Genomic DNA, 15,208 nt, shown 5'->3' with positions numbered 1-15,208 from the left:
GCCTCCGATTTGGGAATCAATCAATACTCTCTACAGTGTGTCAATCCGCAGCTGAAAATAATCCCCAGCAAGTACACTAATTTCCTCTTGTTTTGAGTGTTCAGCTGTTTGAGGAAATTATTTAAGTGTTTATTATTTACTTTGGAGATCCTTTTGACAGGATAGAAGAAGCTGGTAAAAGAAAAATGACTTGACAGGTGTTTTAATTGGATTTGTTGACAACAAAAACGTACTAAACAGGCCTAAAAACCATCATGGCATTATCTTCTGCAAGTGAGCACTCAATCAAATAATTTAAGGATAACAGAAAAACATGAATTCAATCATAAATACTGCATATAATATGAAATAAAAACAAGTACAGCATCAAGAAGTAGAATTTCTTTATTTGGGCAGATGGGAAAAATCACTGTTTCAATAAGCTCTGAAATCAATTGCTTTGTTTTTGATTATAGTGCCCCCGTTAGGTCAAATAATGAAATGCACGGTTAGTTTTGTGTTTTTTCTTTTTCTTTCTTTTTTTTTTAAGCTTTCTCTCAATCAAACGCATTATTACAACACACAGTATCAACACAAACGCACAGCGGCTCTTTTTACACACAAACTGGACGTGCCCCGTTCACGCCTGAGCTGAAACCAGGGGGATGAACGGGAATAAAATCCTGTCAAATGTGTGAAATATTGCACAAAATGGCAAAAAAGTTGTTTTTATAAAATTGGCCAAAGTGAGGATAAGCTATGATTTGACTCTATATAAAAAAATGTATTTAAAACAAATATTTATTCACCTTTTATTTTTTATTTATTTTTTGTTTGTTTAGAATGAAGCACTTGTGACATGTCACACATACAAAACCTTGTGAACACACTTCACGGGAGGACGGGAAGAGCAAAGACGGCCTGCTCTTCAGTTTTTCACGGATGGACGGATGCATGATGGGAAGCGACGGCAGCCTGTACAGCAAAGAGGTGGAGGAGAGACCAAACGCACAGAAGACAGTAAGTCATAAAATCACAGCCGAGCTAAATCAGCTCTTTGACCTCCTCGGCAGCAGGCCTTCACCTTATCCTCGAAGTCAATATTACAGTGAAATATCAAATCTTTACGTGCGTCTATAGTGCACGAGGCCTCTTCGGGGTTATCTGTTTGCTAGCTTGCTCCTCTTCCTGGAGTGTGGAACGGAAAGACTTGACTTTATCTGAAAGAAGAGAGAATAACATCACAGCACAGGTTACTCATGGTGGAATATAACATTTACTCCAATACTGCACTTTCTACTTCTATTCCCCTACAGTTACTTGGGAAATATTGGCGTTTAATTGCTGTCAGATTAACATAAAGCGACCTGAAACATCTGATAGGGGCCTAAACATTGAACGAATGGATGAGTGATCTTCACCTCTCAGCTCGGTGAGAATGTCGATCTTCTGGTCCAGGATCTGTTCTAGTTGAGTTGCGAATGACTCGACGTCATAGTCCACCTCCTCCGTCATTTCCAGAAGCACCTTCTCGTCTTCCAGCCAGCGGATTGACTCCTGAAAGGACAGTTTAATACTTCCTGCGTTGTTTAAAATGTTAAAATGTAAGACATGAGGCTGATAAAAGTGTATGGGGATGAACATCGGCTTTAAATTAAGCTAAAGTTGGCTATGGAACTGCTTGAAGGAATTAATATGTGTGGGTTTTGCACACTTTTCATGATTTAAAATAAGGCCCCTCTGACTTTTCGGAGCCGCTTCGGACCCTGAAGGCTCTGCTGTACCTGGAAAACGGCCCTGTGGTCCTCGAGAACCTGCTCCTCCATCTCCACCAGCTGGGAGACGGCTTCATGGAAAGTGAAGAGCTGTGGGGAAACCTCTTCCTCCTGCAGAGAACATAAACATGTTTGGTCATAGACCAAAGACACTGTGTGATGTAACGGTCTGCTTTCTGGACGTCCAGTGAGTTGAAACCTGTTACAGGAGACGCCATCGTAGCGTTTTGCCGCAAATCTGATGTTTGTTTTTTTTACAGTTTTTAATGCACAACTTAATTCTTAATAAGTACACATCCTTTGTCACTGTAAAGTATGCATCTATGTCTATGCACTCTTTGGTTTTCAGTTTACAGAACATTTCTATTTTTCTTATAAATATTATCCCAGCTTTTACCTCTATTTGTGTTACAGCTAGAGCTAATCTGTGTTTGTCTTACATTCTGTTCGCAGAGCAGCTTCAGATCGTCTCTCTGTGGAGAACTCCCGACTCCCCACTGAGCCTCCAGAACCTCCAGCTGGTTAATGTGTCCTCCCTGACGGATGTCCATCGCTGCCGCAGGGTCCACAGTGAGTTCCTTCACCCTAGAGTAACAACGGCACTAATGTAACCGCTGCTGAGGTGCATCGTGTAGCAGGAATGGTTGGGAGGGACATGCAGTGTGCAGACCGGTGAAAATGCTCAACACACGCCAGTAGGGAACGACTCGGTGCAGGTGTATGATAATATTATAAAAAAAGCAGGTCAACATGAACAAATACTGGATGGTGGAGAAAGCAAAAAAAAAAGAATGGAGGAAATAGTGCATCTTGGTTTTAATGGTTTTGGTCTTTTCATGAGCTTTATTGACCATAAGGAAGGTATTGAAGCTAAGTGACTTGGGGTCAACTCTGAGTGGGCAGGAAGCAACAAAAAAGTGGTTATTAATGTGAAATGTTTTTTGGCTGTATGGTGGGAGCTTGTCTGTGAAGGGAGTAGTATAAATCGATCATACTCGTAAGTAGGGGAGAGCTCGGAGCGACTCCCTCCTCCTCCGCTCTGGGAGAAGGGAATGTCCGAAGGACTTATCCCAAACTCCTTTACTCTGGAAATGTGGCAGGAGAGACGGAAATACACAAAACCAAGAGAAGATCATGTTATCATGTTAACATTCTCATATTACAACATTTCAAGCTTTTTAAATCAGTACTACCTGTTGGCGTATCTCAGCGTGTTCAAGGTGTTTTCGCATGACGCCATTCCAGGAGAGATGGTTGCAATCTGTCCAGGGAAACATTAGGAGAGTTAGATCAATGTGTATTATATTTAAATAATGCATGAGTCTACAGTAGTAGTAAAAGGTAGAAGTACAGTGTAGTACACGCATCTCTGATTTTGCCTTACCATGCATGTTCTGGAGTTCTCTCCGATAAAGGAGTCTCGCAGTACTTGGGTTAACTTGCTGGCTCTAAACGGAGTGTGAGGTTTGTTTCTGCCCAGCGCTCGAATACACTCCTGCAGGTTGGACAAAACCTTTATTAATGCCGACACCAGAGCAGCCTAAAACCGCTAAACTCCTGAGATTGCATAACCTCCACATCCCACAACTCAAACCTCTCTGCTGACTGTACTACAGTGAAGTCACATCTATATTATATCTATATCATGGATATTTCAGTAGTGAAGAGGAGACCTTGAGTGCCAGCAGGCTCTTGTTGATCTCGGCTCCTTCGAGTCGAGTCTGGCGATCGGCGCTGGATGTGTCCGCCCCTCTCTCGTTCCCCGCCAGGTCAATAAGGGAGAACTTTCCGTGCATCTTCCCCCGCCGACGGAGGATGATCTGGAAGACGGCGTGGCTCCGGGAAGAGTGAGCATTCGCAGAGGTCTGACCAGAAGTCCTGAAGGAGACACAGAGCCCAACCGTCGAGGACCAGAACAAACTCTCTCAATTTTATTTTAAATGATCGTCTCCTACCTGCAGCTGTTTCCCACTTCGATGAGTTTGAGGACGTCCTCTGTGCACTTCACCTCCTTCTCCTGCAGCCCCACCACCTGCACCTGCTGCTTCCCGTCCTCCAGGACCCGTAACTTAGTTTTGCGGTTTAGCAGGTCAAACACCTTTTTTAAAAAAAATACACAATCTGGTTAAAAGTTTCACCTGATATCTCAACACTACCAGCACTAAAATGACCTCAGAGCAGGACTGCTGTTGATTTAAAGTAGAAATTATGACTATGGTATAAAGGACTTTAATGTGGAAATGTAAATAATCTAGGTGAGTAAAGGTAGTCTATATGGATGCAAAAATATAAGATAAGATAAAATAAGGCCTTGTTGATTCCCAGAGTTGTTGAAAGTAAAAAAATAAATAATAGCGATATAAAATAAAACCGAAATCAGAATAATGTAAAAATAGAAACTATACAAGAGCAATTAAAGTAGAAATTAGAAGGCAGAGTGACAGTGTTGTGTTTAATAGCAGCAGATATGATTTATTATTATTTTCTAATGCATACTACCATATACCAATTCCTCTTTAACTACACATAATGTACAACGTGCCTCAAATATTAAAGCCTTGCAGTCAATATCCTGTGAATTATTTTTTTCATGACTTTACACTCGTTGGGGGTGAAAGATGAACGAATCCGTGATCAAGGTCTCATTTATTACTGCTGACATCGTCGATTGTGTCACAACCCAAAAATCATTACTGTTGCAAAGCTGGATTTCACTGCCGAAAAGCGCCGGCGTCTGCTCGATGGCAATGAGACTATTTTGCATCCGAGGCCAATCAATCTTTAAAGAGCCTGAGCGTTTCCTAAATCGCCTTCCCTGTGCCTGAACGCCATCATCTAGAAACTCCTAACAGATCAGGACACCTCTGCAGCTCTCCTAAACATCAGCAGAGATGAGATTAATCTCCTAAGTGACCAAACTTGATGAAATGCTTTTACTCCAAGGACCAACGATGCATCATTCTGAGATTTTTAGGGCCGACTTCCTTCCCCGAGACACTTGATAAATATTAATTTCAGGGGACACTTGTATCAAAAGTTTCTCAGGCAACACAAACTTGGTCCTACTTAAACACATCTATTACTTATTGTGTTAAAATACACTTGCCTTCCCGCTGTAAATCTCAAAAAATGTGGCAAAGATCTGAAGATCCAACTTCTTGTAATTTGGCTTCTTTATCATGAGAAAGACATCTCTGGCTGCACGGGGAAAGAAAAGAGAAGCTTGAGATAAATCATACACAGCAGCCATCAGTGAAAATAGGAGAGGTGCTCTATGGGAGAAACCAACCAGACAAAGCATAGATCCCTTTGGAGCAGTCCTGGTTCTTTCCTGAAAAGTCGCCTCCCATTGTCTGAAAGGAGATACACGTTTGTTAGAACAGGAAAAAGTGCTTTAAAAAACGAACACTTCTCAAAGCACTCACATGTGTTTTTCCACTTCCAGTTTGTCCGTAAGCAAAACAAGTCGCCATCCCCCGCTCGAAAATGGTCTCAACCAGCGGCTGAGCGGTGAACCTGGAGGAAGAGATGTTTTACACGATTTATTCACATGATAAAAAAATGATTTGAAAAAAAAAAATGTAATTTTGGGTCCTCAAAACACTGACCTGTAAACCATTTCATTGGTGGAGTTCTCGTCAAAAGCGTAGTCGAATCGGAAGGTTTGGTTCTCCAGGTAGCGGGTCAGGTCGACTTTCTGCTTGGGCTCGTGGACCATCACCACGTCCTTACTGGGGATGGTGATCACGTCCAAGTCCTTCGTCGTCAGCTCTAAAGAGAGATGTTTTATGTGTTCATGCACAAACAAAATGCTCCAAAAGAAAAACATCTGTTACTGAAACCGATCATATAAAGCTGCTCTTACCTTTTTTATTGAGGGGACGGGCTCGTACGCACACGCATATCTTGTGATCCTCGATCTGAAAAGCCAACGGTAAAGATAAATTCTAGACATCAGAAAGAGACTTTGATTGGACGTTTTATTTCCCGTCAAACATTGTAGAATCCACGTTTACAGTTTCAGCTCTTCATTGACGCTACATAACGCTTACAATGAGTGAAATGCTAAAACCTCAAGGTTTCCTGTGTAATATTCTAGATGACTCATGGATCCTCTTACACACATTTCCCCGAAATGAACCCGACACATTTATTTGGCATATTTACAAATGTGAGGATCTCACTTAAAGAAAGCGGCCACACAGCATGAGATGTAATGACTGTTGGACGTTTAAATGGCTAAATCTAAAGATTCATCTTGGCTTAGTTGCAGCGCTATTAAAATCTCTTGCTTTTTTTTTACATTTTACTTAATATATGACTTTGTCAAAGTCACCTCTTTAATGTGTAAGCTATGGAAGGCTCCTGTTGTTTTACACGGCTCTAAACTTACCAGATCATCATTACTGGTTAAAGGCCTGTAGTCCAGACTGGCTCTGAAGTCTCTGATCATGCACATGATTTCATAGTTTGGTAAATTGACATCCACTTCCTAAAATGAGACAAAAACAAACTAATTAAACCCCCCAAGCAACCAATAAGAGTTTTTTCTGTATTTAGGCACAGCAGGGTGAAGTGTGTGTCAGTATATATCTATATATTATGGGAATATCTCATAATAGTAAAGGATAACGTACAGTGAACAGGTCATGCAGGAGTCGGAGACGTGTGTCTAATACTCTGGAAATTAAACATTATTTGCATATTGATAAATTCTGGATTTTTAGTTGTCTCATGTTTTTGTTTATGTGTATTTTCTAACAGTTCAAAATAAAATAGGAAGGAAGAATAGCTTACTGGGGTTTTCAAAAGAAACATTAAACCTGTGTGTGTGTGTGTGTGTGTGTGTGTTTGTGTGTGTGTGTTTGTGTGTGTGTGTGTGTGTGTGTGTGTGTTTGTGTGTGTGTGTGTGTGCGTGCGTGCGTGCGTGCGTGTGTGTGTGTGTGTGTGTTTGTGTGTTTGTGTATGTGTGTGTGTGTCTGTGTGTGTGTGTGTGTTTGTGTATGTGTGTGTGTGTGTGTGTGTGTGTGTGTGTGTGTGTTTGTGTGTGTGTGTGTGTGTGTGTGTGTGTGTGTGTGTGTGTGTGTGTGTGTGTGTGTGTGTTTGTGTGTGTGTGTGTGTGTGTGTGCGTGTGTGTGTGTGTGTGTGTGTGTCGTCTCCTCACCTGTGCCTTCTTCTCTCTCAGCTCTTGTTGCTGAAGTCGTCTCTTCTCTCGTTTTTCTTGTAGTTTCTCCACTTCCTTCACACAGTTGGATTTCCTCCGCGCTGCAAAGGAGGCGGCAAAATAGTCAAAACAATCTCAACGAATGAACAAGATTATTTAAAGACACAAGGCTTGTCTGAGGGCAGAGAGCACTGAGCGTGATTCATAATTGAGATACTTGAAATACATTTCTTTTTTAATAACTGGAAATTTTCACTTACTTTTTGAATGCAGGACATATTTGCAGCGGAGTATTTTTGACACTCGTATAGCTACTTTTACATAAATACATACTTCTTACTGGTTTTTCCACAACAATAGATTTCTAAGGCACAGATGAAGAAGATGTATCAGGCTTTGGATACGCACAACCTGTTTGTAGAATACATTCATTGTTGGTTTCAGATGGTAAAAATAGTCCCCAGGCTTATTCTTAGAAGCCATACTGTGACGTTTGAAAGTTGTTCAGTCTTGAATCAGCAGATTTATTTTATTTCCACGTAGCGCTTGTTTATGCTAATTCCAGCAGCCACAGCTGTAAACTAAAACAAGCGCTGTAGTATAAGTCCAAGTCCAGAAGCCAAACCAGTGAGCGACTGTGAAAGAGCCTTTGACGCTCTCGAGTCCACAGCTGTGTGGGAGCATGACATCACTGGTCGTGGCCTCCGAACATTAACCAGCAGAAGAAAACACGCCGGGTCGTGCAGACTAGCTTGAGTATCTAGTCAGAGGCTATAACAGCTTGAATAAGATCCTGACCTGTGTGATCCAGGTCTGTGGACTGCGTGTGTTACCGTTCTGCTGCTGCAGCATCGTCATGTTGAGTGCAGACTGGGGAGCGATGGCTGGGGGAGGAGGCTCTGCAGCTTGGCTGTGCTGGCTGGGACGGGCCCGGGTGGTTCCCACCGCTGCAGCTGAGGAGCACCAAGATAGTCAATCCATTTGTGTTATTGATAGACTTATTTTACCACTTACCTCTAATGGTATCTCTTCATGCAGATAGTTTTAGTTTTATACCTTTGTTGGTTCTGGTTTCTCAGATGACAATGCTTTGTTTTTCTCAGTAATATGATATTTTTTAGGGCAATACTGATTATTACTAATTAAGGAGATTGATAAGCAATATATGAAACCGATATTTGTCTGCAGGAAAAAAGTGTCAAAAGATGTCAAAATTTATTATAACACAAACCCTTCACACAAAACTTTGTTGAAATTGCTCAAAGGATACGTTTAATTCACAGAACCTTTCAACATGACCTGAACACAAGAAGTGCTTTCAGACTGATTCCCGCTGCAGCCTCTAAAAGACAGTAATATCAGCTCGGATCGCCAGCGATCACAGTACATTAAACATACCTCGGTTTTCCCGCGGAGCAGCGTTCTCAGCTTTAGGTATCGCTGTAGTCCGTTTGGTCTGAAAATAAAAAAGATGGAACCATAATCCACTACGGAGTTGGAAAAAAAAACAGGCTGATTTTACAGAAACTGTTCAAGAACACACGACTGAAGAGGTGGGAATCTGTCAACTTTCATGGAGGATTGCGAACTGAAATCAAAATTGTATTTCTGGTACAGTTTATACAAATTATCCCTAAAAATGTCCCGTGCAAAGATGATAAAGCAAACGCAAAACACTGCTGAAAATGTCCTAAAGTTGATGGGGGGGGGAAACCCACCATGTTCTTTTCCAGTCACGATAATAATCTATAGGACGTGTCATGTTTGAGGGATTGATAATCGGTAGGAGCAGACCTTGGGGAGTTTGCTGGCTTTGCCAACACTGGAGGGAGGAAGAGAAGCCTCGGGACTCTGCGGTATCTCCTCATCAGGAGCAACATCTGGATTCAGAGCAAAGACGCTCTCCAGATCAACCTGAGGCACAAACAAAGATCATTATTTTTTCATTATGATAACCTTTTATTTAGTCAGGTGAATCCTAACCTCGCGCACCGTTACACGTTTACAGTATGACATATCCATCCATCCATCCATTGTCTACCGCTTATCCTGTATTCAGGGTCGCGAGGGGGCTGGAGCCGATCCCAGCTATCATTGGGCGAAGAGTATGACATATCAAAAACCTAAATGAAATGTTATCTCTGGTTTTAGAACTGTGTAAATGTTGAGGAATGCATAACAAATTCTTTCTAGGGAAATCTATAATCCATAGATTGAAGTTGGAGGTATTTCTCTTTGTATTGACGTTTTTCTTATTTCCTTCAATAACGGCTATTTTAAAGGCTTCTTATAGGCAACATTATTGTGACAACACTTGACACTGAAGCAGGAAGCTCTTGCCATGTAAATCTGCACACATTTAGACACACAAAGAATGCACAGAAAGTCCGGGTTACACAGCACAGCAAGTTCAGGGCAGCTATACCTCTTTCCCTTTGGTGTCCCCGTTCTCGATCCACTCCACTGTCACGCTGTCGTTGTCCTCGTGCAGTGACGTGACCATCGCCTGGTGTATCCGTCCTGCGGTGAGAGTAAAGAGATGCCGGGCCTGCTCAGTGCTGCGTGGGACCTTAGAGTTAGATCTACATGCTGCTTTAGCCCATAAATCACAGGAGGAGGACGTGCCCAGAAAACCAAACACGTCTCTTTACCGAGAAACACATCAGGAAGAAAACACGTAATGTTTGAGTGTCCTGCAGTCACATTTTGATATGGTATGGTACACTGAGATGCTAATGGGTGTGGCTCATAATGGATGGTGATGAGGACTTTACCCTCCTGTCATTCACAACTTAGAGAGCTGCATTTACTGGCTGATAATCTTGGCAGCCGCGTCCACACGTTTGAATGGTAAGGAAACAATGAGCACAAAGATGCTTTTAAAGCAGGTTATTATAGTGGCAGCAGCAGCAGCAGTGGGAGATGGGAGGTGGGAGAGGCCCCGTGCATGCAGACATCCATCAGCCCCGTGATTCACAGGCCACTGCCGGATGATGCAGTGCAGTTAATACCATGCATAGTGGAGGGGATTCAGCCGGGATGCAGAGGAGAGCCAGGGAGGGCAGGTGTCAGTATATTTGGCCGGGGAGCGTGCACAGGTGGACGGATCCGCCCGACCGGCAGCTCCCGCTCCCCCTTGGCCGGCCAACCGGCGTGACCACCTGACTGACAGCCGACAGCGGCGTGACATAAAAACACATCTCTGTTCCGTTTTAACGCTTCACTCCCCGGCGTTTTTTTATTTTACTTTCGACACGACATCCCGGCGGAGAGATGTAGCAGCTGAGCCCGCTAGCTTAGCAGTTACACCCCGCTGCGGCGAGCGGTGACGTTAGCTGCTCTCCCCCGGACCCGCCGGATGGAGAGCGGTGTCGGTGTCTCGGCTGTGCGTGTAGCTACGTACCGTCGCTCCGCTTTATCTCCACGTAAATGCCGACGAAGATCTTCCCGAATATACCGGCCATCTCTCCTCGCGCCGTGTGTGTGTGTGTATGTGTGTGTATGGTTGTGTGTGTGAGTGTGTGTGCGCGCTGCTGCTGCAGAAACTGAGGTCACTAGCGGTCAGTCATAGGAGAGGCAGGAGAGGAGGAGAGGAGCAGCTGCGCATGCGCGAGTGGTGAAGCAGGCAGCATCCTCTGAAGTAGCAGGGGTGGATGAAGTATTGAGCTTCTTTTTTTCTCTCATTTTCTGATTATTTTCTCCATTAATTGATTGTTTGGTTTGTAAAAACTGGTGAGAGATGTGATCATAATGTGATATCTTCTTGTTGTTTGTCCAACCGGCAGTCCAAATTTCAGCATTACACATCATACCTAATAAAAGCAGCAAAACATTTTAGAAGCTTTTAGGTTTGATGATTGATTATCAAACTGATTATCAAAAATTCTGTCAATAAACTTATAATTTAATTGGTTATAGTATGGGTTGTAATATATATATATATAAATAAATAACACATTGTGTAGAGATGTGAGCTAATGGGTTTGTAACACAAGATGGCAGCAGAGGCATGTTTACAGGACCAGCAGACACAGTAAATTAAATAGAATCTTTTAGTCCATTATGCTGTTTACTTTCCCCCTTTTATTGTAATGTATTGACATTTAATTTGTTTTATAGTGTACTTGTGTCAAACTGTTTTTTTGTTTTAAAGTGACTAAAAAGGGAAATAAAGAAAAAATAAAAATAAACATCAGTAGTTTACATCAGCATACACTGCAAACAGTTCACTTGTTATCTCGTGTGTTATTACTATAATCTTTTACAGTGAGGTGGATAGATATCCATATGTTCTTTATAGTTGGAGGTTCACTGATTGTTGTAGTTTATCACCTCACAAGTATGTTAATTAATACCTCTTATTAAAGGGTTATTCAACACCTGACTTCAACGTTGGTGCTTCTAACTGATTTTTAGCAGAGTGTAATGTTTCCTATGTTCTCTATCAGTTGCCATTCAGCACTAAACACAAAGTACAGCTGAGGCTCATTATTTGGTCAGAATCCAAAGTACTGTAAATAAAAAGTTTGACCTGATGGTGGTGCTAGAAGACAGTTTTCATCCTGAGTGTGACGTGAATGCCGATTGTTGGATTTGGTCTTTTTTTTTGCGATTTATTAACAGAATATTACCCGAGTTATTCTTTTAACAACTGTGACATTAATCACCAGATAGACTCTTTAAGCAAACCTCTCGATTTATTTTCCACTTCAGAGAAAGCAGAATGAGTGACACAATGGAGGAACTTGAGAGTATCGAGATGCAACCACAGCAAACATCTGTCACCCTCCAAAAGCCTGCCCTGAGCTGTAGCTGTCATTCCCCCTCCCCCTCCCCCTGGGTACCAACCATCCAACCACTAAGATGACTGAAGACTGGCTCCTCAGCTTATTGACACTCCTTCATTAACAACACATGTTCACGGACACACACACACACACACTCACACACAAACACTCGCACGTCCCCGTGCTCACCCATCAGTCCATCTCCGTCCCCGAGGTGTCCGTCATCACTGTCTCTCGCAGCCGTTTCCCCAGCAACCGCAGCCTCTCCTGTCAGACTTGAGAGAGTGCTTATTCCTGTTTTCTTTTGTTTCTGGAGGATTAACGGTGACTGTGCCGGGGTCGTGTCTAGGTGTGTGTGACGCTTGTCATTCTATGAAAACGTAACGATTTGTGTGTGCGATTATGCTTTTTATAAAAAAAGGATTTTTATTTAACCAGACTAATCAGCTTATTTGTCTGGCAGAAAACACTGACTGAATCCAGACCAACTATGCATGCATACATATTTCTGCGGATCATTCGCATTATTTTACATACCAATATTCCATGTAGTGCAGCTACTGCAAGGGATCTATTTTGCAATCATGGTTAATTCATGTCCTGCTTCGACACTGCATATGAAAACCCTTTTTGAAGGCGGTTCGGGGGTGCGAGAAATCCCCCCTCCACCCTTCTTCCAACTTCCCTTCGCTTTGTAAAGGCTGTGCTGCCTCTGTTTTTCAGTGCACGTGAATTCACTCAGTCTTTTCAATCGGGTGATGTGACTCACCTGTGCCGTAGAGGCTAATATCGGCTCCCTGCATTAAATATGCATCTAGAACCTGCTGTAGTTTCACTCAGACATGTAGTGACACGAACGGTATCGATAGCTTTACAGGATCTCTAACTGACTGGAGCAGAGGGGCGTGTCTCAGAATGTGTTTACACTTGCATGCTAGTATTCAGGTTATGAGGAGTACTGACTGTATGTGGGGGAAGGGCCGACAGTTGTTCTGTACCCCCACAACCCAATCAGATTTTGCCGTTTTGCTGATACAAACTTTTATCTAAGTACATTTTTGAATGTAGGACTTGTATTTGAGTATTTCACAGTGCGGTATTAGTACTTCTACTCCATGTAAAGGATCTGATACTTCTTCGCCCACTGGACTCTATGTGACCGTCTGTGCATTGTTGACTCCAAGGCCCCTGCATGCACCGTAATGGCTGCTAATTAATAACCACTGTCAAGTCTGAAGATCTGTGCTGATGAGCCACGTGGCTCTCTACGAGGACAAAGGAGGCAATCGAATTACCGCACATTTTACTGATTTAATTTCCATGGTGGAGGCCGTGGCGATGGCACGGGTTTCAGTAGGTAATGGTTTCTGGCAACGATGGGGGCCCTTAGTCCTGTTCAGTGGAGCTGCAACATCCCCCCCAGGGTTTCAATGGCAGTTACAGCTATCGTTTCTCTTCTCTTGAGGTCACTTAATGAAAAAAAAAAGGAAGTTATGCTTGTCGTTAACCTCACGCACTGTTTTTTTTTATGGATAAAAAACCCATCTATGCTATTGTACTAAGCTCAACGATGTCCTTGTGTAACTGCGTAGGTCAATCAAATGTGAAATTAGATAATTTAGAAGTCACGTAAGGGATATTTATTTAGGCTACCAATAAGCTGAAAGGCTGCACAGCATGATGGTGATTGTCAGGAAATAGGCCAGAGACCTTTTTAATTGGAGGGGCAGAAACAGAGGAAGACGAGGGCCAGAGGGGGGGAGAGGATGCTGCTGCAGTGTTTAAGGAGCGAGAGACTTCTCCAGGGATAGGGGTGCTTTTACTTTGAAGTGTGTGGTGGGACTGTGTGAAGCCCAAAATACCCCCCACCCAATCCTTCGTCTATTACTGCCATGTTTGCTCATTATGTTTTCATGGGCTGATTCTTAGACGCCGAGTCAAATCTTTTGGCCCAGGAGAGACAAACTCAGGGGGAATCACAACGAGCCAGAGATGCTCGTGTGTTTTTTTTTTTTTTTTAGGTCAAGGATTGTTGTGGATCAGAAAGACTCGCTTGAATCCAGTTGATACCTCGACATGCTGAGAATGCGTTATTGTGATCGTTTGGGAGACCAGTCATAGTGAGTCGGCTCATATGGAGTGAACTACCTCTGTTCTTTTTTGTCCTGATAATCTGAACCGTCCACATTGTATTTTAGTTAGCCCCATTATATGTTTCCTCTTTGCCTTTTGTTCAGATTATATCAAAGAACTGATAGAGAAAACATCCGTTAAATTGTTTTTTTTAATGATGCTTTGCAGACGTTTGACGTCCTCAAACAATTAAGGACGTGGTCTTTGTTTCTTTGTCCTTAAAGTCTTGTCTTTGTTCACTTAAATATCCATCAAAGCACAAACATTATGGATCGTATAATGAGACACAAAAATGTCATAAGATAAAAGATCGTTAGGTAATACGCAATAATTATCTAACATTACAAACTGTCACTATGAATCTTACATTTTTCTACTTTTGAATTCTATTAATAATGATATTATATTATTTAATGGAATTTAAGGGGATAATAAAAGGATTGTATATATACTTGTTTTAAGGCATTTCTAATGGATTATATGCACATTTAAAAAAAAAATGTTTTACCTCCTTAAAAACCCCTCAAACCATGCATATTGTCAATTTAAAAATACCTTAATCAGTCAAAGCCCATTGATTTATCCATTAATTATCTCCATATTTGGTGTGAACACCTGCTAATGCACCTGAATACAAATAAGGTCCTTGTTATTTTGTAAATGTTAAAGGATTTTTACCACTTATGAAAACCTTCAACTGTGCATACTTTCAAATAAATTGGACTTATTTTCCCATTAATTGATCCCAAATTTGAGGCATGAATATTGTTTGGAATACGAATCCATTGAAGACCTTCACTATGAAATTGAACCCTTTATGTTTTTTCCTTTTGAAAAAAACTCTTAATAATGATAATATTAAAGTACTTTTAATTGGAGTCATGGGAATAAATAATGGAAGTATTGTAAGGTATTCTTACTGGATAATATGCACTGTTTAAGTTTTTTTTAGAGATTAAACCCCCTTAAATTTACCAAGAAACAAAAAGCATCCATTGATTTGCATACTTTTACTATTACTAACATATCAATTAATTATGGTATGCCTTTATCAGATCAGAGCTTGTAAATGAATATAGGCTCAGAATTAGTAAAGAACGATCATTTATTTTGAAATGAAGTGCTTGTATGAAGCCTTATTTTGAATTCAGACACCCTGGGAGCTGCTGAGTCCATCTAATGCATTTCTTTCTGACCCGATACTAAACCAAATCTATCTGGACCGGCTCTGTAATGAGATGCATTAGAGTGTGGCACAGAAAACCAATACTCCCAGCCATCCTCCCTCCACCAATTCACCATCAACTAGGCCAGAAACTGGGCTAAATTTAGTGGAGCCTTTTGTCTCCGGCTGCTCGGAAACCTCTCTT

At 41.8% G+C, this 15,208-nt stretch overlaps 1 protein-coding gene across 1 annotated transcript; it reads right to left on the bottom strand.

The window, feature by feature from the left end:
* Positions 1-383: 383 nt before the first annotated feature.
* Positions 384-10,487, bottom strand: LOC311029843 (kinesin-like protein KIF2A). Its single transcript, XM_084035240.1, has 21 exons — positions 10,322-10,487; positions 9,344-9,438; positions 8,713-8,832; positions 8,317-8,374; positions 7,752-7,871; positions 6,919-7,019; positions 6,148-6,246; positions 5,620-5,674; positions 5,363-5,525; positions 5,180-5,270; positions 5,044-5,107; positions 4,861-4,952; positions 3,710-3,852; positions 3,428-3,632; positions 3,139-3,249; positions 2,948-3,015; positions 2,750-2,839; positions 2,195-2,339; positions 1,764-1,865; positions 1,401-1,536; positions 384-1,199 (listed from the first exon to the last, which is right to left on the bottom strand). The coding sequence occupies exons 1-21, from the start codon at positions 10,380-10,382 to the stop codon at positions 1,114-1,116; spliced, it is 2,205 nt and encodes a 734-aa protein (XP_083891366.1). The 5' UTR covers positions 10,383-10,487; the 3' UTR covers positions 384-1,113.
* Between the last annotated feature and the right edge of the window lie 4,721 nt (positions 10,488-15,208).

This window comes from Eutrigla gurnardus (assembly GCF_963514095.1).
Source record: "Eutrigla gurnardus genome assembly, chromosome: 19".
NCBI classification, from domain to species: domain Eukaryota; kingdom Metazoa; phylum Chordata; class Actinopteri; order Perciformes; family Triglidae; genus Eutrigla; species Eutrigla gurnardus.
The sequence above is the reverse complement of the archived record's forward strand: the minus strand, read 5'-3'. Positions and strand labels throughout refer to the sequence as shown.

Coding starts and splice junctions, on each gene's coding strand:
- LOC311029843 (XM_084035240.1), bottom strand. CDS start 10,382: ATGGCCGGTATATTCGGGAAGATCTTCGTCGGCATTTACGTGGAGATA. Junction 5,675..6,147: donor TAACCAGTAATGATGATCTG/GTAAGTTTAGAG, acceptor TTGGCTTTTCAG/ATCGAGGATCACAAGATATG. Junction 5,526..5,619: donor CCGTCCCCTCAATAAAAAAG/GTAAGAGCAGCT, acceptor ATCTCTCTTTAG/AGCTGACGACGAAGGACTTG.